Source organism: Seriola dumerili, unplaced genomic scaffold, assembly GCF_002260705.1.
Source record: "Seriola dumerili isolate Sdu_G_001 unplaced genomic scaffold, Sdu_1.0 BDQW01000110.1, whole genome shotgun sequence".
NCBI lineage: Eukaryota > Metazoa > Chordata > Actinopteri > Carangiformes > Carangidae > Seriola > Seriola dumerili.
Window position 1 is genome coordinate 5,952,547 of NW_019174365.1, and position 22,591 is coordinate 5,975,137.

A 22,591-nucleotide genomic window follows, 5' to 3' on the forward strand; every position below is an offset into this window, starting at 1 on the left:
AGCTCTAAAATCATGTGCGCACTAGTAGGGATCCCTTGTTTAAAAACAAAAAATTAAATGTCATTTCTTCATCCCCAGGTTTGGTGAAATCCTGCAAAGTGCAAATAAAAAAAAAATGCCCAATATAGATTACAAGAGTGAAGTATTTTTTTATGGTACAGGTTGTGCAACGGTATCATGCATCAGATCACTTAACATGAGACAACACAGGGAGGCAGCGGGAGAGTCTGTACTTAGACTCTCTCCTTTGACTGGCAAGTCCAAATAACTTGGTCCTAGAATATGCATATCATCAATTGATTCCTGAAGAAGTCTGTTCAACACTTCATTGTTTATTTTGTGGGTCATTTTTAGAACATCTATACAATATTAACCACTTTACACTCCGCTCTCAAAGATCACAAAACATCCATTGATTGAAAGGTGGGAGGGGAGGGGGGGGGGGGGTAGTCAGAGTAGAGAACAGAACTTGTGTTCCAGTTAAATGGTCTTCCAGGTTATATGATGTTTACCTGCATCACTTTTATATAGTGTGATAATAGCACCACTCCAACAGATAACACTGCCTTGCTACGAATACGAGGAATCACAGAGGGAAACGTTGGGCAAGGGGGGGGGGGGTTTGAACTAGTGTTGGCAAGGATGATTCCTCATAAAGTAGGTAAATGACAAAGTGCTGGCGGGGCTAATTTTCCCATGATTGGATACTGATGAACAAGAGAGGGCAAAGTTTTATGAAGTGTTTCCTTGTGGTCGGATATGAAGATGTAGGGTCGATCCTCGAGTAACAATTTCCTCAAAGAGACGTGACGCTGCAAGACAGGGCGGCCCTTTTCAAGGAGATGTTGTTTTTTTTCTTCGTGACCAAATCTTGAGGTGGTGGTGGTGGGGAGGGGGCGGTTGGTTTATGTGGGTTGGTCCTTCTGCAGGGCTGAGATGTCCAGAGCAGGAGGGGCCCGCCCGCTCCATTCCCTCAGCTGTCCGTCCTTGAAGAGGAGGTTAAGGGCGGGCAGGGGGACACCGGACTCCGCCGGGGGCTGACTGAGAGGGTTCGACACGCCGCTGTCCAGGTCAGAGGGCTGGCTGCCGTCCTGCCAAACACAGGGCAAAGGTCACATATCAGCACACCAGGCAGAGAGGATATGTGGGACAAGGTTACGTTTCTCTGGGATTAAAACAACAAATCAGGAAAGGCTAAGTAGAATGGTTCCTGTCTGATTTACAGTCTGTGTGTCACAGAGCAGACATGATGTTTAAAACTAAAAGTATATATTTACCATGTCCTTCACTTTTCCTTTTTATTTTTTTCTCTTATTTTTTACATTCTGCTTTAAATTGCCTTGTTTTTCTCCGCCTTTCTCTTCACCTCTACACACATCCACACTGACTGAAACGCACACATTCTCACACACACCAATACATTTGCAAATCAACAGAAAACCTCATTACATCTCAACCCATCTCTCGCATAACCTCTCATGCTGTTGCACTCAATTTTCAACAGTCACATATTATTCTTTTATTTGTCTCCTATGTATTTCTTTTATTTCTCCTATAATTTCAGGACACTACATGTACAATACACATTACTTCATGTTTGGATTTTTGTCTTTTATATCTCAATACAATCAAATAAAAACACTTAAATTTATTAAGATGCCTACTAAATGAACTAATTGGTGCAAGAGTAGCATACTGTATTGATTGATTGATATTGATTCAAAACAAAAGGTTTAATGATGTGGCTGCTGGACAGCACTGAATAATCAAAACCAGATTAAAACAACAATTCTATTAAATGTATTTATAAATTATTAATCACTCATTAATCTTGATTCATTCTAACAAACTCCATCTGTAAAATTAAATTCCTGATTCCTGATATTTTCATTGGACACAGCTCCATCTTTTCTCCTCTGTCAGTTTTCTCAAGTGGCAGCCTGAAGAGACAGCAGCATGTTTTTACCTGGAATGACTGAACAAAGCTCAACACCTTCAGCGACAGCTTTCGGCTTGAGTGAAGTAGTTCTTGAAGGCTGAAAGAACAACAAAGCCTGAAGTCTAGCACTGCTGCAACACTTTTCTTTACACTTGTCTCAATGTTTTAAACAAAAGAGAAATTTGTGAGGATGCTGGGTGGGGTTTTTTCTTGGTTTGGTTTTTTTCACCTTTCGTTGCTGCAGAGCTTGTGCGAGGCGATTTTTCGACACACTTTGCGGTTGAGCTCGGAGCTGAAGAGAGGCATGCCGAAGCACAGTTCGAGGGGGACCCATTCATCTTCAGATGAAAGGGCTGAAAGAAAGGGATTGACAAGAGAGAGGAGGGATGGGGATGACTTTCATTTTGAAGCTGACGTGAGACCTTTGTCCCAGGTTATCCTTTACTCTCTGCTGTCCTCACCACCTCGTCCAACTCTCATACATCTGATTAAGTTATCAAAGACATTAATGAATAATAAATACATTAACCAAAACAGTAAACCTACTGTCAGTCTTTCCTTTGCCTTCCCCATTATTCTCCTCTGTCACGAGCTCAAAGGACTCAGTGCTGCCATTGGTGTCCAGGCCTCCACCTAGATGAGTGTCTCCTTGAAGAAAGTCAACAAACCTCCATCAACATTAAGGCATTGAAATGTTGTTTCTGGGAAACTGATCACAGCTAGATTAAGGCTCGAATGACCTTCAGTTAAGAAGCTTCGTTAAAGGCTAAACTTTTGAATAATTTCCCTTTTGCTCAATAAATAATAGTTTGCCTATTTGTATGAACTACGTACTGTAATATGCATGAATACCTACATTAAACAAAATCTTTGATCACTTTTGTCAGCAAGATTAAATCAGTGAATCTCCATGTAAAGGCTAAGGCAGTTCGATCCACGTCCATTAGCAAATGCTATCACAATAGGGGACACAATTATGCAGACAAACAGCATAATTAAAGTGGACTGTGAGCAATCTTTATCTAATTTGCACCATCAGTGCCAATGGCCATCAGAGGCAAGGACATTGTTACTAATTCAACTATAAGTCTTGCCTGTTCAGTGCTCACATAGACGCACATCTGAGTGCAAAAAAAAAAAAAAGAAGTGTGTTTGCGTTGGCTGCCCTCACCTCTGCACTCGGCACTGTCACTGGCCCTGCGACGGTGCCTGTTGTTGGAGTTGAGCATGGTGATGTAGCCACACTGGTGCTCCAGGTCCACCTGTTCCTTCAGCTTTTGCAGCGCTTTGTGCACACACATGTTGGAGCAGGAGAACTCTGCACAGGAAGGAGGGAGAGAGAGGGAGAGAGAGAGAGAGAGAGAGAGAGAGAGAGAGAGAGAGAGAGAGAGAGAGAGACAACACAACCAATGGGAATGATGCTTCAAGTGTAACCTTGAACTCCAGACGGGCCCTCACAATGATGAAGATGGGTAAGATTGATATGAATTGAGTTTTTGTGCTTGACTGAGGTTGTGTTAATCATTTATAAACAACATTGCACTGAGAATATAATAACATACAGTAAAATATCATCCATTAATAAGTTAATTTATTCTGTATAAACAAGAAAAGTGGCTGACACTTTAACCCCCCATTTATCATTTATAAGCAGTATAGAAATACATAATTGTTATATAATTAGATCAGCATACATTACATTATAATGGAGTTATAAACAGATATGATGTCATTTTTTTTAAGTGTTAGTTAGTTTGCATATGTATGAAGACATTTTACAACACCACCAATAAACACTTCAAAAAAACTTCAAAAACAAACATTGTTAAAGACTTGAATTGGTTTTATATGAATGAATTATTCTTTATTAGAGTTAGCATATCATGAACACATGTATTAGCATAACATATGGTCCAGCTTTATGCACAAAGAGTATCTTACCCCCCTTCAGATCCTCTTCATCGAAGGGGAACGGGATGTGAACCGTTTCTCCATGGCCATGCATACCATGACCCTGAGGGTTACACACACATACAGTTTGAACGTAGACACAGAGCGACTTGGTACCAAATACACAAGTTACAACTGAAATAAACATGCAAAAAAACACCTTGAGATAACATGAAACACCTCACAGAGAGATCAGGCTTATGTATGTGTGTTCACCTGGATGAGGACAGCAGAGTGTGTGAGTGCATCATTGAGCATGGTCAGCACGTTTGACGTAGGGACGACTCCAGGGTCGTGACCCCAGGAAGTGATCAACAACCTGTCATACACCTGAACAGAGTAAAAATGATTAAACAATGAATTCTTCCACAGCTGCTAATAACTGAAACCATCATGTGAGCACATCTTCCTCAGGCAGCTCATTACTCAACACACAAAACAATATACATTTATACATTTTTTAATATGGGAGTAATTTTCAGTAAAGTTAAAGGTAGATGAAATAAAGTATTGTTCAGTATCTCCCAGCTGTACAAAGGCGATAACGCTTATCAAGTTTCTAAATCTAATATGAAACCCCTCTATTGTTTATATTAGAAACGGTTTAATCTGGGGACGCAAAAAACAAGAAAGAAGCAGTGGAAACCTCACTCCTCCAATTAAATTAACATGTCAACTTGTCAACCTCCCACAATGGCAAACATTAACTGATTACAGTAATTAAAGCTCCACTCGGGCACTGATTTTACCTGCTATGACTTTTGGGGTGACTCTGCCTGATTAAGCCTCAACTTTTCCATGAAGCTAAGATATTATTATTTTTTCTTGTTTTGTTTTTTTAAATAGCTGTATTATGCTCTGAAAATGGTGAAGAGGTAAGAAGTCCGGTTTTTACTGCAGGTAGGTTCACCATGAAGACAAACAGTCTGTCGTCTGAAACATGTAGAGGAATACATGCTGCCATGTTTCCATAAAGTGACCCATTTGCATGATATTACCCGTCCTCCCCTGAGAATTCACTACATCCAATTCTCTTTTGTTCCCTGCCGTGCATTCCCAGAATAGTTCATAAAATTCCAAGACCACTGGGAAGCCATGGAAGGAGGAAGATGCAGGTGCACAGTGTGGTGCGACTGTGACTCTGATGAACTCTGGTGCTTTGATGAAAAAATGAAGGTTGACGGTGGATGAAGGAAAGCCTTGAATTTTACCTCCAGTGCTCTGATTACCTGCTCGTCCAACTGAAACAGCAAGGTCAACATTTTAAAGGGCAGGTGTCAAAGATGAATGAAAAACTACCTGTACACGTCTTTGATCAGAACCAGAGTACTGTTTCTGTAATCACATGTGTGGCTTTTCTTATCTAACTTCAAAGAGGTTTCTTTTGCTTATACCTGCATCAGCACACATATTCTCAGTCCACTGTATACCTAAACATATTTAACCTGCCTGATTAATAATTAGTTTAGACTAACCTGGAATATGAGCGGCAGTTTACGGAGCCTGGAGCCTTTGGAGAGCAGCAGAGACGGCGGGCCTTGGCCGGTCACGTGGTACAGGTAGAGCTTGAACCAGATGGAGCTCACCTCAGGGATGGCCGGGCCAATGTGCTGCAGGGAGAAACAAACACACACATGTACTCACACACAAGTGCACAGGAGCAGAACTAATGCACCTACATGTACACATCCTCAGACAGACACCTCTCCATTTCATTTCTCACATAAACACATATTTCAAACGAGCAACAAGCAACAAGCACAAAGAGGAATAATTGGTCTTATGTTGTTCTTCTGTCTGAGATGTAGAAAATGAAGCTGCTATGAGAGATGTGAGTAGAAAACAAAGAAGAATTCACTGAATTCCACTTCACCGAGTCCCGGTGGTGTAAGAATAAACAGCAGCGTGAATGGCACAACAAGAGTTTAACTTCTTTCCCTCTGTCTCTCTGAGCTCAGCTAGAAATCTGGAGTGTGGCCAGGCAGAGGAATTACTCATGAGCCTTGCCTCCTCCTCTCTCCCTCCCTCTCCTCTCTCTCTTTGTGTAGTCTTGTTGTTGGGGCAACTGCAGGCTGAGCACTCACAAAGCGTACACACACAGTCACAAATCACTCAGGCCACACAAGTGTGAACACACAGCGAGGGCAAACACAACCACACAAAACACACAAGCATAAGCGCATTAACTGTTGACTAAAACACAAACACACAGAGCACTCTCACATCCTAACACACACACACACACACACACACACACATATTGGATCCAGTATTCCAGCATGCTACTTAGTACCCCCTCTGTTCTCCCTCCCTCTTGGCGTTGTACCTGAGGCGTGCAGCTGCTGATGGGTCTGATCTCGTTGCTGAGCGGCGCCATCGACACCAGCAGCTTGTAGTTCTTGTTGAGGACGCGGCTGCAGGTGGCCTGGTCCAGACCCAGCAGGCTCTCACAGCGCAACATGTCCAAGGGGAATCCTAGTCGGGGGGGGGGGGGGGGGGTCGGGGACAGTCACAACTTTTATACAGGACAGGCTGAGAGCCGAGTGCAAGTCATTGGGTGTGTGCATGTAGTTTACATTCTTGTATCTTCTATATAGTACATTTCTTTCTTTCAAGCAATAGAAAAACATTTTGGCTAGCTGTTTCCCACCTGTTCCCAGTCTTTCTGCTAAGCTAAGCTAAGCTAAGCTAACCAACTGCTAGCTAAAGCTTAATCACAGATAGGAGAGTGGTATCAGTCTTCTGATCTACCTCTCAGGAAGGGAAGTGAATAACCACATTTCACAAAATGCAACTTATTGTTGCTGCATCAGACACTGACGCAGCTGAAGAGCAGTGGATCATGCACAGTATGTAAGAAGAGTTTTCTCTCCAAGCTGACTTATGAAGAGCGTTCTCTCAAAGGACACAAGTGTCATCTTGACATTTTGAAATTAAGAATCACCTCATGCCTCCAACAGAAGATATAAATAATATAGGAGGTGTCTGTGAGCTGCTGATAGTGATAATTAACAGATAAATTATAACCAGAGTTGAGTGTCACAGACGTATGATGTAAGAACTGACTAAAACCCAGCCAAAAAGGTCAAGAGGTTTATATTTATTTCACAATGCAGAGAGAGCAAGTTCTTCAAATCCAGTTAATGTGATAATGATGCTGCTTCACATTCACTAAATCAATGCCTCCATAGTGAACAGGCCATAGTGAACAGGCCATCATTAACTAACTCTATATGTTGGAATCACAATTCAACTCTCCATTATTTTTTCTTTTCTTTTCTACAGCCTTTCAAATACAATCTGCAACCAAATTAAGTCTGGTTTGTTGAGAATTTACAAAATTTATTTTTGTTGGCAAGATACATTTTCCTCACTTCCTAAATGAGCAATCATCACAAGAGTTTTTGTATCATTAGGGGCTTAGTTTAGCTTCAGGCAGCAGGCTCTCGCTGCACTCACTCCTCAGCAGAGGCCTGGAGCAGCAGCTGAGGAGGACTGAGAGATAAGACAATCAGGAATGAGGCACGCAGCCAAACCAAACAAACAGCATCTGGTGGCACAATGGTAGCTACATGGAAACTCAGAGATTTGCTTTGTCGTCATTGGAGGACTCGGTCTCTGCTGCTCCCTCTAGAGACACGAGTAGAACAATACAGCTTTACTGTGGACTCGCACTATGCCTCTTCATCCAGAACCATATTCAAGAAAAACTGTTCAGACACAGGTGAGGAACAGACAGCCGGGAGTGACACAAAGATGTAGTTTGCCACTTCCTCTTTGTTGTTCCCAGAAGAGTTCCCAGCCTTATACACAACCTAAACATTTAATGAGTTATTGATTTTCTATGACCACAAAACAGGTTTAGGTAGCTGAATATGAATCATTTAGAGGAGCTGTTTGTTGCAACTGTGGTACTGACAGTTCAGAATATCGTTGAATTACCACAGAGACAAGATAAACAACTGGGACAAAGTGTTAAAGAGCTATTGATTTCTCTTTTCACCTGAATTGCACATTGTTTTAAGAGAAATACATTTCTGTTTTTACTAAAATGAGTCATATGCGCTTTGAATCATACACAAATTAATATACACATGATCAAAAGACAATGTTAACAAGACACGTATGGGTGTACTGTAATTAATGTACTTCAAGATTTAATGATTCTGCATCTGTCATGTTACAGAGCAAATGTATGTTACATTAACAGCTATAGTCTCTCTTTGTGTGTGTGTGTGTGTGTGTGTGTGTGTGTGTCATTCACTTCACACCACGCGGCTCTCACGTTAAACTTCAGTCTGACTGCTATGTGCAGGTTTGAGAGTGATTCTGAAACGATCGTTACAAAATGTCACCTGCATTTTTTTTTTTTCCCCACAGGTCATGTCACCTGACTCCAGAAAACACAGACGAAGCACAGACAGAACTGTGTGCAGATAGTAGACAAAAATTTGAGTTTCTATTTTGTGCACTTGTGCTGTTGGAGCTGGGAAAGCAGCGAGAACCTAAAACCAAAACCAGAATGAAAACACAAGAAACCAAATCTGGTCTGCACAACACATCTATAGACACGTGCAGGTGTATGAAGTCTGATTCTTGTATGTGGTTACCCGTAAAGGCAATGGAAAAGAGAGTGTAACTGTCTAGTTACCTATATTTGGGATATCAGGTCCTTGGTCCTGAGTGAGTTCTTTGTTGTAGCGCAGGAAGAGGATGGTGTTTTTCAGGGTCAGAGCGTGGTCAAAGTAACGCTGTGCCTCGCCCTCTGCTGTGCTCTCCACCTGGAGCCGCAGAAACCAGCGGAGAAGTTAAACCACAGTGTTTGTGTGCATGCATGTCGTATTCATGAGTATATACACAATTATTTGCTGAATCGAATTTACAGCCTTTAGTTTTTTTCACCACAAATGACAGCCAATCAGACAAGGTTCTGACAAAGGCTTCACTAGCTTTATTTTCTTTGTTGTAACTGATGGCCTCACCTTCTCCAACTCAGCCAGGAAGCTGTCCAGAGTCTCATCAGAAAGCTTACCCACTTCAAACATGGTCACCGCGTGACTCTTCAGGTTCTGATACAAAGACAAAGACACAAAATTAAAATGATTCTGTTCGTAATGAGCCTTTTCAACATTGACAGCTCAAGTTTGTTCAAGTTCACATCCATTCACCAACCGGAGACAGGTTGCCCATCATAAGGAAGGCTGTAAGGGTGGAGTCAAAGAGGAAGGCGATCCTCTTGGTGGGTGCAGCTGGGATGCTCAGGCTGCTAACGCTGGCTGTGTCTGCTACAGAGACAGAGAAAAGACACATAGCAAGAGCAAGAACTATGTGCAGTAAGATTAACGCATGTAATAGCACAACTGCACGGCTGTTATCCCTCTTGAACTGATGACATTAGCCTGTGATGTTGTGAAGATGAAATGTTTTTATAAGGACTAAAACATTTTCTTTCACAAATAGATTAAATTTAATTGATAATTAACATATAAATGTGGTTGACGAACAGGATACTTTCATAATATCCAGTTTATTAGTTCGAGCAACCCAACAATAAAGCTTAACATGCACAACAATATTAAAATCAGACCAAAAATTAGACCATTTTAGACAAACACCTGTTAATGTGAGAATGACTTTCAAACGCATGACCAAGCTTTCTTAGGGATTAATTAGCACTGCTGCTTCAAAACCTCTGAAGTAACGTTCAGAAAGTGCTTTGTGTGCATTCATCAGCATGTGTATTAATTTGCATACATTGCTGAATATGCTTTCAAGCCAAGTGTGTGTGTGTGTGTGTGTGTGTGTGTGTGTGTGTGTGTGTGTATGTGTGTGTGTATGTGTGTGGGGCCAGACCTTGGTCCTCCAGACTGGTGGTGTCGGTGTCGGTGGCAGAGGAGCCTCCCTCCATGACAGGACTGCCCTGCTCCCAGGACAGCAGCATCTTCTGAGGGTCCATGGTGCTCCTAACACAGAGCACAGAAAAGGTACTGACACCGGTACTCAAACACGCAACATGCAGAATGAATATATCAGAACATTGTGTATTGAAATCATCAGCCTCTAACCATAAAGGTGGTTTAAGTCTTTCAATATAATATAATTTCCTTGACCATGTAAAATGTAATAATCCTCACATATGTACGTTTTTGGCTGCACCACAACAGTGGGACCAGTCCTATAGAGTGCTGCAGGAATGAGTCCTTGGTTCATTTAAAAAGGACTATATGTGAAAACACGCCAATATTCTGTAACTTCTAACTTTCTATGATCATCATTTTGTCAGACGATGTTGCGGTTATAAAATCAGCAGAGCAGCAGCTTGAAAATGGCTTGGAAGTTAACATTTAGTCTAAATGGGCTGCATTTCAGTCACTATTTCATACTTGTTCCATTGACTAACAACAGAAACAGAAAAAAAACGTGATAATGTGAACAGCTTTGTTGGAAATTTGGCTGTATTTAAGTACTGTATAGCACAGAGAGTAGGAGAGAGGCAAACAGATGAAGGGTTGAAACTAGCTCACACAAGACAGAATGCAAATAGCCTACGATGTGGTCCAGCCACATGCTAGGTGTTTTATCTACCTAGTCTTGTTTCTTTTTTCATTGTAATTACAATAAAATACAAGTTAATTTTCCTTTGGTGTTTAAAAATGATTCAAGTGTAAGCACAATTTTGTAAAACTCTGCAACTGTCTCAACCTTCTCAAGAGAAAATACACTCCTAGTTATGGGATGACCATGGATCGAATTAAGACGACGTATTGCAATTTGCTTGTTCTGTGGAAGTAATGGATGGATGCACATACTTGAGTCTGTTGACAGATGGAGCGTTCTTCCAGGTCGGGTGGAGCTGGTCTGAGCTGAACACCTGACCTTTCTTTACAGCAAAGCCGAGGCGACAGTACATGGACACTGCATTCTAACAAAACACAGTAGAGACAAAATATTTGACTTCGCTCGTCAGGTCCTCAGTTACTCTTTCACTGCCAATATCACAAACCTGTAACCCTCCTTTACTATTTATACTACATTTAGTGTTTGCCTGAGTTATACCTTCGGTGGGGATAGACCATGAGAAAGGGCAATGAAAAGGGAATGAAAAATAGAAAGTCGGGCTGCAGCACTTACTCACAATAAAGTGTCTTGAGACTGTCGCTGGAAAAAGGGGTAGCTTTATCTCTTACTGTATGATTGCTGGCGTTAACATTGACTCAAAATGGTCAGAGTGTAACCTTCATTCGGAAGAGATAACTTGAAACCATCACTGTACTCAGAAAAAACGATTTAAACAATGCGTGAAGGTTGTGAAAGTGTAGTCCAAAAAAACATGGGCGCTTTGATAGACACGACGGTTTGCTGGTTATAAGAAGATTGCTTTTGTAACACATGGTCAAATTCTGCTGACATCAATGTTGAGTTATGAGAGTCTAAAAGAGATTAAAAACTACCTGAATAATCTTTGGGGTGATGCTCACTTGATGAGCAGACAGCATCTACAATAAAAAGTCATTACATGTCCACTGACTCAAACTGTCTCAAAAAAGGAAGAAAAGAAAGGTGCTACTGTGTACTTTCCACTTAAGAGTTGGCTGGGTTTTCCATTATTTCCTGAATATATACAGTCGTCAACTTGCCTTGCTGTTAAATCTCTTATTCAGACTGAACAGGCTACTTCAGTGAAGTATGGTAGACTTGATTGCTTTCTACACCTTGATGCCCTAGAGGTGCAAGCCGAAGTCAACTCTTAGCTATCCTCTTATCATATCAAAAGAAGCACAGTGAAGAAAATTTTTTCGAGTGACTTAGTCCATGAGGTAGTCATTACATGAGAGAAAGTTAAACTTAGGTCACAATGGGAAAAGTTCTGCACACAAAGGAGACCTCTCAGACATCTCAATCATCTCTGACGTTACAGGGTTTCTCCTGGAGAATCGCTGCCACTGCTGCCTTCAACCACTTCTCTGAAGTGTTGCCTTTCAGCGGCAGGAATGAGATGAGAGCAAGGGACAGGGGAGTTCAGCGCTTCACACTGGAGGTCATAACACTGACAGGCAGTTTGGCTCCGTGTCTGATAGAGAATGAATAGGGAACTGGGGAAAACTGGGTCAAACTTGAGCACCAATTCAACTGAAATGGTGTTGTTCAGCCCTCTGGTAGAGTCATGGGGCATGATGGATCTAATCTGAAACTGTGTGTGTGCTGCGTATGACTGTCACAGTATACCTCTCAGGTGTGTGTGAGTATGTATTCAGAGTAAAACCGCAATATCGTGCAGAAATATCTACTTGCTAGGCTACACTGTGTCTCTGCTTTTCTCACCAATTTGCACTCTATTCCACTTAAAATGGCCAGTGCAAAAAAAATAACAGCAAAGCCAATGTACCACTGTAACAAAATGACATAATATATATTATAATATATATTTGGATTAGATTCCAAACTTAAATCTCAACATTTGGCTCCAAAAAGGAAAGAGAAAAGAGCTTTTTGCTTTCTTTCATACAGTCAACTGTGAAAGTATTTTGCATTAGACTATGAAAACATCCTTAAATTATCTTTACATAATTATCCTTTACATATAATATAGCAGTATGATAGAGGTGCACTATGTGAACATTATGTAACTTTATGAGAAGTTACAGGGCCATACTTCTCATATCTACCGTTTTACCATCCTGTTGTGAAAAACAGTGTTTTAGTCTAGACATTACAGTAAGACTGTCGCATTCTGCAGCAAATGGACACCCACCTTCACTAAGTCCAAGTCAATCTCCAACACATTCGCCAGCTGAGAGTCACAGAGGGAGAAAGGATCAGGAAGAAAAAAAGAACATAGGACTCGGTTGAAAAATTGATCAATACACAGACACAGTCATATTACATTTAATGAGCACAGCAGGCTCAATGAAACATATTTCTAAAGCCTACCTCCGCTACGTTTGTCTGCTCATCAATGGACACAAAGATTTTGTAGAGAAGCGTTTCAAAGTAATCGCCCTGGACCCGGTTCATGACAAAGCCTTCCAGCGGGGGCACTGAAAAACACAAACAGTGATGAACAACTGTACAAAAATTTCCATTTTTTTTTTTTTTTTACATTCTTTTATTTTGCTGTTTAAGTGTTTTCTCTGCTTTCTTTTTTAAAGACTGTATGTATCTGTAATGACAAAATAAGGCATTGCAATGCAAGTCCATTAAGCATAGTGCTCATTTATGTTCCCACAGTTGTCACTTAATTACATACAGTGTTTAGTGAAGGCAATTTTTCAGGAAAGATAATAACAGGATGTTTTAAACAACCACACCCACACACACACACACACACACCACACACAACACCACCACACAACACACACACACACACACACACACACACACACACACACACACACACACACACACACACCTGAGATGCAGCTGTCATCAGATATGGGAACATCCAAGTAAATGAAGCCCCGGTTGTACAGGCCTGCAATAAAAGAACAAAAATACAAAAACAACTCTTTAAACATGATTGTGCTTCTTCACATTAACATCTCTGTTGTTGTTTCGAAAAAAAAAATATATAATATTACTATCTAGATACTGAACTTCGTCTGATTAGAACAGAAAGAGTAGACATTCAAGAGCAGTGGAAGAAATAAAATCTCATTTAAACAGGTACTTGTACTCAAATCACGCAGCACCTCCTGTGTTTAACTGTATCTATTCCCACTCAGTCACCAGCACTCCAGTGGCAGAGGCTCATCACTGTCAAAGTGTTCTCTAATTAACATTTAAACTGCTTGGACACAACCTCAGTCCCCATGCTTCATCTTTTAAATTCACACCAGAACATTGATGAGGACGTTATTTGCCCATGTTAGAATTTCCATTAAATATACTTAACATTTTTTGGTATTAAATGATAAGATTTTCTTGTATTTTATATCAAAATCCCATATTTTTCAAATTCTTAGTACCCTTAAGTGAGGGTGGAGCTTTAATAGATGGAGCTAGTCCTGCACCAGTGGACTTAAATCTGAACAAACTGCTTTTAATATTTTATGATCTCATCACCCTATTTTTAATGGTTTAAAAGCAGATATATTCAATAGACCTTTCTCACCAAACACATTTTGACATGTCACTGTGTAAATAATAAAATGAATGATGGCTGAATTCAATTCAGTTGCTTCAGTTTCAGGGTCCTGGTGTTGTTCATGCTGGTTCACTGTCACTGTCACACGTTAATAGAATGGAGCCATAATTAATGTTATTAGTAATACCTGTGCTTTTTCTACTATGACCTGTTAGCGTGTCTACTGTCAGATCTAAGGTAGATCTCAAAATGCCGTTTCACAAAGACTGTAAAGCCAAACACAAAACGGCCCCTCAGACAGACAGTTTGTTTCCATATTTCCTGTTGAAACAAGATATATGATGCGACATAATTCAACAAGAGACTGGACCAAATCAAATTTGGAAAAAGGAAGACAGTGAAGCAATGCTATGTGCAAAATCTTGAGTTGTCGTATAGTTATCATGTTGCTGTTCTCATGTCTTATTAGAAAAAATAAAGCATACTCCTGAGGGTGGACAATGCAGTTAACATGCTTTTGTGAGGGGTGTGAAGATGGGAGGTATTTTATTTAACAATGGTGTTATACTGGTCTGTATTATACTGAAAAGTGCTTCATATTTTTAGTCCCCCTCTATCTCCATGTATGGTAAATTTTACCATAAACTTATAAATAGTGTTACACAAGGTAAAGGAATTTATTGAATGTTTTTGACAGACTGAAAGCGAAAAAGTGGATTGTGTTATTAGAATTAAAACAATATATAAACAGCATTACCAGAGAATTAGAGAGGAAAACACACTGAACATTAGTGTACATTTGGGCTCATTTTGCCAAAGTACGGTATCAGAGTAGTACATTTATCATATCTTAAAGACTAATGTATACAGATACAGTTGTATCAACATGTCGCAGATACTCACTTAACACTACATTGTACTCCATTGTACCAGCCAGCTGAGGACCAGAATCTATCATCTTATCTATGGCTTTCTTCTCTGCTGGAGAACAGATCTGTAATCACACACAATAGAGGCAACATTAGAGTGCACCTGTACTTGTGGCTTTGTTTCCATGGATGTCAAAAACCACCTCCAGCGAACAACAGTGGTAGTGCAGCTGCTGGGAGGGATGAATTCATTTGCATGCGATAACAGTGTGGACTGTTTTCCAGCGTTGCCTTTTGTGGGAGGCAGAAAAAACTGTTGTAAACTTGGCAGATAATGATTTTTAGTCAGGTGAGATCTCAACATGCAATGAGGGGGCTCACGGGATGAACAGCTGTAACTTAAGCTCAAGGTAAAAATCTAATCAACACTCATTCTTTCATTCAATTTGTAGATCTATTATACATGTACTGCGCATACTGGAAAAAAGATTTAAAATAAAGTGTTGCTTCCTCAGTGGTTTTGTCAAAAAACTCATGTTGTTCTCTCTCCTCCCATCCTACGACTACGATATTACCCATAATCTCAAATTGCTATCACTACAAATAAAACATGTAAACACACATGTCTATTATCAAAATTAAACTGAAACATGGAAAAGAAAAGAAACAAAGTCCTTATCTCACCCTGATATCGTCCTCGGTAATGTAGCCCGTCTGTGCAACCCACCATGGCTCCACAGAGATCTCTACTGGTTTGGCCGGTAGCAGGTCCCGCGCCGATTTCCTGCGGAAGAATTTCTGACAAAAAAAGATCATCAGGTGTGGGGAGCTCAAGTCACCAAAACCAACTGAGAAGGACTGTGAAGTGTCGATATTTTGATTATAAAGAGTATCGTGGAACAAGACTCAAATATTCACTCTATATATCACAGCAATTAATTACATTTATGAGGATGTGTTATATAGAATATTGCTGTGCAGTTTGTTGTTGGGATGCCAAACAGGTTAAGTACTACTGGATTCAATATCCTATACTCCCATGTGTATTTTGCACTAAAGTTGCAAACATAACAGAGTCCATAATGCAAGCAGAGACATGACATCTATATGTCTTAAGTGTTAGGTTTGCATTTTATAAATTATCCAGCTATTTTAAAAAGCCTATTTTATAAACAAGTCTTACTTTGGAGGATCTGCACTGGTTCATCAGGTCGATGTACTGGTTTCTCCCAATGCCAAGCAGCCGCAGACCTGTGGGACGATGGGGAAATGAGTGACTCAGTAAAACTCAATCATGCCTCAGTAACTGGCTATGAAATTGTAATCACTACACATTAACCCTACAGAAAATAAATCTGGCTGCATTGCAGCTGCAAAAGTGTCCCTGGCATTTTTCAATTACAGCTTCTGAAGCTTTAGGGAAAAAAATGGGAGAGAATTACAACAAGAAGCAAAGTTGGAGAATGAGTTTTTCTGGATATTTCCAACTTCATATTGAAGAGTTATTTCAACCAACGAAGGAGCTTCGCAAGCGGTAACAGTGACTCATCCAAACTCTGCCGACAGTGTACGTCCACACACTTACCCACACACGTATATACAGACACACTAAAGCACTGCTAATCCACCTACCAACATACACACAAGGTATCTCTACCAATAAAAGTGTGTCCAGGCATTTTCATCTGTAATCAAATTAACATGTACATTATGAATCTGAGGAGATGCTGTGCCATATAGCAAAAGTTTTACAGTCAGTGTAGAGCAGAGTTATGAAAATTTGTCTCCAAATCCCACCTTGTCACATCCTCTTGCCTGTGCTGCACAGGCCTGCAAGGGGCAGAGCAAAATGTGCTGGGACGGTTGCCAATGCAAGCAGTGACCAGTAAGGGACGTTCGCATTTCAGCCTCCTAACGCGGCATAATCCAACATGCGTATCCTGCTGTTTCACCGCGACACAGACACAACACACAAACATCCACCCACATAAACCTCTCACGCACACACTTTCACTGTCTCTCCATCCACCCACTTCTGCATGACACACTTCCAAAGCTCCTCCAGGGAGATTAGAGGAGAGAGGCCCCTCCGAGCAAGGCTCCGACAGCCTGCTGGCAGCCTTCTGTCTCCGCAGCATGAAGGTCCTGTACTGCCAGGACTCAGTCACTCACAGGCCAATGCCAAAGCCTGTTTCACTTGACAGCAGAAAGTCAAAGAACACTACAACTGACCTCACACTTGACTTTCAGCTGACGCAGTCTTAATTGGGTTTTGCAATAATTTCTGAGGAATACGGCTCCTCAGTGATGGAGTAACACATCAGAGAAGCGACAGCTTTCTTTTTTGAGGAGCAATTTTGATTTACTATGAAATAGGATTTATAACAACCAATCCAAAAACCATTTGGCCAGTGCTCTGGTTTGGTTATGGAAATACAATGAAATAATTTATGTTCATTAGTTATGCTAGTCAGGAGATATGAAAACCATGTCTATTATAGACAACATTATTGTGGGATCTGTTATTTAAGAGGAGTAGTAGTAAGTTTTCTAAGAAAACTCAAACCCCCGGTACTTAAAAACCAAAACACAGAAGCAGATCAAAAACACTTGAAAAAAAATCTGATGCACCTGCCAAGAAAAATGTATAAAAAAATAAAATATGCTCCACCTGCTAAAAAGGCTGGCACTCAGGTGCCAATAGCCCATTTTCCAAAAAACAACAACAATATTTTGATTAGCTTAATTTATCTTTTAATTGCTCTGTGTTAGAAACGCAGTTTCACAATGAGAAAAAAAGAAACAAGACATAAATTAAGTAAATTAATTTGTCAGTTATTTTCCTGATTAATTTGCTTGGTTGATTAAAGGCCAGAAAAGTAAAACAAAAATGGCAGTTACAATTTCCTAAAGATGACATCTCCAAATTTTTCTGACACAAACACAGTTAACTGATTTTAAAAAGAGTGACCAATTAATTTTCTGTCCATTAATTACCTTGTCCCCTCATTTGTAAGGGTCAGTACTGAAGAACTGATTCTCACTATGAATAATAAAGCAAAGTAAAATAACCATTGGAGATCTTTAAAGTTTAAAGTGCCCCTCCAATGACCTCCTGACCCTCAGCTTTCTGAAAACTTTGCATCTTTTCATAGAGACTGTCCTACCGCCCTGTACTTTGACAGCATTTTAAAAACAAAGATGTAGAAAAGAGACCAGACACACAGAAAAAGGAGGTGGTGGTGGTGGGGGGGCTACACAGAAGCCCAGTGAAGTCATTTCAACAGTGTGGAAGAGAAGGGGGAAAAATATAAGGGGAAAGAACTCACAGTCAGCAGCAGTGAAGTTGGGCAAGGAGTCGTAACTCTTCTCACTGTTCATAATATCCTGGAGGTGCAAAAAAAGAAAGGAGAAAGTAGACAGGGAAAAGAAGAATTAAACTCATTTTTCCTCTCTCCTTTCTATGTCCCCTGCCTCTGATTAATAACAGGATTAGCAGATCTGGGCGGCCATGCTAATTTCTACTCCCCGTTTTCATTAAGTGCTTAAGACGGATTATCAGAATATGACATAGCTTTCAGCACTTCAGTGGCCACAGTTAAAGCTCAGTCAAGTTTAGTTTAGCATGCATATAAAAGTGGGTGAAGCCTTTTTAAGTGAGCTAAAAACTAAATGGCTCATCTTTATTCACATTTGTAAGTGAAGTCATAAGAAAGAACGTATTAGTCACATCTGCTCTGATGAAATGGGAAGTATGTTAAATGTGGAACAATCGAATGTGCCAGCTAGCATCTGCAAACACACAGTAAGAACGAACACACACACACACACACACACACACACGATTGTGAAGTAATGGAGATACATCTGAGGAAATTATGTAAAGACATCACATAATAAATATATCTATAATCTGCTTCAAGTGTAACAGAACAGAGGTAACTGAATTACTATCATTAAGAAATGATAAGTACTTTACTACATATATACTACTATATATGTAGTATGGATTACTTTTCAAAGCAACACTTCTAGCCATGTGAACATGTAATTGAGAAATTCAGAAGTCAAGGAGAACCCGGCTGGTCAAAGTCTCCGACAGACTGGTTCTCTGTGAGCCCGGCTGTGACGGCCTCAAACAACAGACTGAGCTTTAGCAGTGGGAGTGAGCCGCCGTGCAGGCAAAGCCCAAACTGACTGCAGAACAAACAGAGATTTTTCTCTGGGTGTGTTGGTCCTGGGATCAGTCTTCTCCCTAAACTGCTACATGAGGCACTGTCACTAGACACTGACTGACACCTAGTGCCTGACTGATGCCAAGACTATCAACGTGAGGAAATGCAACATTACATGTACAATATTAAACCACATGTTCTTCTAAAACAGCAGATTATTTAATAAACTACCTGGGTATATCTCATAATCAAATGCAACAACTCTGTTGCTAGGTTACAACATTTCCCCTCTTAGTGGCATGCAAACAAAATGAAATTTCAAGTGCACTACTCACCCATGCAAGCCAATGACAAAGACTTTCTCCTCTATACATACTGACCATACAGTAACGGTTTCAATGCACAAAATGATGCCTTTTAGTAGATCTATTGAGAAGTAGCATATAATTTGGTATATTGCCATTGTTAGTGTAACAAAGAACACACTACACATGAAAGCACAGAGCTGTAAAAAGCTCAGATCCTTCTTACTATAATAGTTTCTTTCGACTCCCTGTCTTGCCTGAAACTGCCATTTCTGCAGTTGTTTCCAGGGATTACAAAACTGAAGTCATTGTTCAGTTTAAATGAACAGAGACTGGATGTTTCCAAACCAATTAGAGAATCTTTGCTGCTGCACAACAAGAATTCCTGCTCTGTTCTTTTGAGTTTACCCAGCTCATTGTTCTGAAAGCTCACGTAAAATTGTGAAATCACCAGTGTTATTGTCTTGGGTTTCTGAATAAAAAGCAAGACTCCTGAATCAGCGAGGGATTTCACATACTGTGTGCACAAAGATAGATGTTCAGGTGTGAGAGTACCTGCTTACTGAGATTATGATAACACAAAAAGTGTCGAAGCTTAGCCACATCAAACACCAGTCTTGCCACTTCTATTCTGCAATGCAGCATGAGTTCCTCACCTCCATGATTCCTATGTAATATGAGAACGGAGTGACTCGCAGCCCTTTGACCATGATGTCAGACAGGTGGTATGGGTACAGCATCAGGTGGTCCCGGCTGTACTTCAGGAGCTCCTCATAGTACTTGCGCTCATCCTTCCTCACGTGGCGCACTGCTCATAACACACAGACACAGCAGTCAGGTCACAGCCAGGGTTACTGTATGAGGGAACACTTCTAGTCAATCTATACCAGATCAATCCAGGTTGAAAAAGGAATATTGATCCGGAACAAGCTCCGAATGGTCACAAGAGAAATAACATAATTGATTAGATAAAGTGTCATGGACTTTTTAATTAAGTGGTAATATAATCACTTTCTCAATCATTGCAGACAAGTATGCTTAAGGATAATGCCAATAATATAACAGCAACTCATACACATACAAGCGTACCAAGAGAGGAGTCAAGTATTGCTGAATGTACCTGCAATAAAACATGCTAACCTGGTCTGGTGCAGTTACAATTAACACTAAGCAGCTATTTTACTTTTACATACACTTAAGCTAATGCAGAATAAACAATTAGATTTATCCTAAATGTATTTGATGATTGAGATTATATTTGGCCAATCCAGAAACTTACTCACATGCTTTATTGTAGACCCATAAAATGCAAGAGAATTTGTTTTCTCCGTCTCTTTTTAATCTCACATCGAATCATGACATGTCATACAGTAGAATGTGTCTGTCTAGTGTTATGGACAAACTTTCTTACCTAGGTTATTGCGGAATCGCAGCTGGTTGCGGATGCTGTACAGCAGCACATGTTTCTCATACTCGCGCTGAGAGTTCCCCAAACTCTGCAGAACAAACACAGCACATAGGTGAGGACCATGGCTGAATTAACCTGCTAGGGTGCAAATAAACTAGCTACTAGGCCCCTTTTAACCCCCTTTTCTTTCCACTGTGTGTGCAATGCATACAAATTTTCTATGCAAGAATATGACCTGGCCCCAGATTTACTACAATGTAATTTGATTTAACACATCAGTTTAAAAACATGCAAGATGTAAACACAAAACTGAAACAATGAAGGTCTTAAAAACTAGATTTTGACACAGGGACCCAAAACAGGACCAGGTAATCAAGGAAGGGCCATTTTAAGTTTGTTGTGTCAGCTGATATAGTGTTTTAGTAGTGCATACTTCCAAACAGATTTTCTAGGGATGCACCGATCTGGTATGCCTGATCAGTATCAGCACCAGAACTGACCTTATTAAGTGAATCAGGTATGGGCCGTGACATGACCAATCCACATTAAATTCTGTTTCTGTGTCAATGTCATTATTATTATTATCATTATTATAAGTTAACGTTTTCACTATCAGCTTAGACCACCAACTCAGTTTTTAGTGCCAAGGCAATCTATGACCTCATTACATCCAGGAAGTGAGTTATATGGATTTTAAATTCAAGGGAAATCAACACTGATATCAAATCGTACTCCTATTGGCAGAATTGAAATAACAAAATCGGTATCAGTGGAAAAAAACCTGACAACTTGGTGCACTCGTAAAATTATCAGTTATATTGGCACAACCCAGCTTACACACAGTAAGCCTGAAAGTCTTTTTCTGATCAGTTATTCAGCTTTGGTGAGGATGCACTGGGATGCAGGCAGCTGGAACAACAGCACACAGATACTCTACATGTGCACGTGCCCGCCTCCTCTTTGCCACGACATGTTGGCGTAACGGCACAACGTTTATGCAGGATGAGGGATCTGTGCACACTAATAACATCCTTAACGTTTTCCGACATTACAATGCGTGCAGGTGACAAGCACTAAAATCATGTGGTGCCACCTATCAAACAGCCATTAATGTTTACAATCTATGGTGTTGTCATCCTCATTGTCCATACTGTAAATCTGCGTGTCTATTAGTCCTGCATTAGGGATACTTCCTCTGTTGCTCCTCCTGAGGCTTCTACCATTTTCCCCATTAAAGGGTTTTTTTTTTTTGGTGGGGGAGTTGTTCGTCGTCCGCTTTCAGGGTCTAAGGACAGATGATGTTGTAATTTGCATGAAGCAAATTTGTGATTTGTAGTATTGGGCCACATTAATAAAATCTGACTTGACTCGACTTGTGTGTCATGTGATGCTAGTGTGAGTTATAGCAGAGGCTGCAACAGTGATGGTCAGTTATGGCTCCGGCTGAACGGAGAAACCGATGCAGAGGAAGGGAGCGAGCGGTGCGTCGCTGACAGCCGCCCGTGTGACATTGACAGGTTAACCCCCCTCCCCGCCTCCTCGCCCCCCGGCCTGAGGAGACGTTAAAACACGGTACCTGTTTGACGTTAGCGGGGAGCTTGTTCCACGGATAATTCTGCCTGATGTGAAATTCCACGTCCGTGTTCATCGCTAGCTAGCTAGCTGGCTAAAAGCAGAATCCCTCGAGACGGTCACAAACGGGCTCTCGGGCAAGTCCACGGTGACTTTACCCCACCCCGACACCCAACAACCGAGCGAAGCGACCCCCGATTTGCAGAGATGTTTTCTCTGGTGATTATTTTCCTTCTCAATAAACGGTCACTTCCTTGTTGTATTTTCGAACAAGCCGTTCGTCACGCTC

General features: G+C 40.7%; 1 protein-coding gene across 3 annotated transcripts; it reads right to left on the bottom strand.

Moving 5' to 3' along the window:
- Positions 1–623: 623 nt before the first annotated feature.
- fam91a1 (family with sequence similarity 91 member A1) lies at positions 624–22,564 on the bottom strand. 3 transcript variants are annotated; one of them, XM_022747622.1, is made up of 24 exons: positions 22,307–22,564; positions 20,734–20,818; positions 19,979–20,130; positions 18,172–18,229; positions 16,026–16,093; positions 15,527–15,640; positions 14,877–14,967; positions 13,299–13,361; positions 12,821–12,927; positions 12,642–12,680; positions 10,699–10,811; positions 9,743–9,852; positions 9,062–9,174; positions 8,872–8,958; positions 8,541–8,670; positions 6,216–6,364; positions 5,365–5,499; positions 4,106–4,219; positions 3,881–3,953; positions 3,111–3,257; positions 2,486–2,587; positions 2,169–2,292; positions 1,967–2,036; positions 624–1,091 (listed from the first exon to the last, which is right to left on the bottom strand). In XM_022747622.1, exons 1-24 carry the CDS (start codon positions 22,376–22,378, stop codon positions 906–908), a joined length of 2,502 nt encoding a protein of 833 aa, XP_022603343.1. In that variant the 5' UTR covers positions 22,379–22,564; the 3' UTR covers positions 624–905. The 3 variants fall into 3 exon arrangements, with proteins under 3 accessions (XP_022603343.1, XP_022603344.1, XP_022603345.1); XM_022747623.1 differs by lacking the exon at positions 20,734–20,818; XM_022747624.1 differs by lacking the exons at positions 18,172–18,229; positions 19,979–20,130; positions 20,734–20,818 and having other exon boundaries at positions 22,307–22,375.
- Between the last annotated feature and the right edge of the window lie 27 nt (positions 22,565–22,591).

Coding starts and splice junctions, on each gene's coding strand:
- fam91a1 (XM_022747622.1), bottom strand. CDS start 22,378: ATGAACACGGACGTGGAATTTCACATCAGGCAGAATTATCCGTGGAAC. Junction 15,641..16,025: donor ACCAGTGCAGATCCTCCAAA/GTAAGACTTGTT, acceptor TTTTTTTGTCAG/AAATTCTTCCGCAGGAAATC. Junction 3,954..4,105: donor ACTCTGCTGTCCTCATCCAG/GTGAACACACAT, acceptor TGTAACCCTCAG/GGTCATGGTATGCATGGCCA.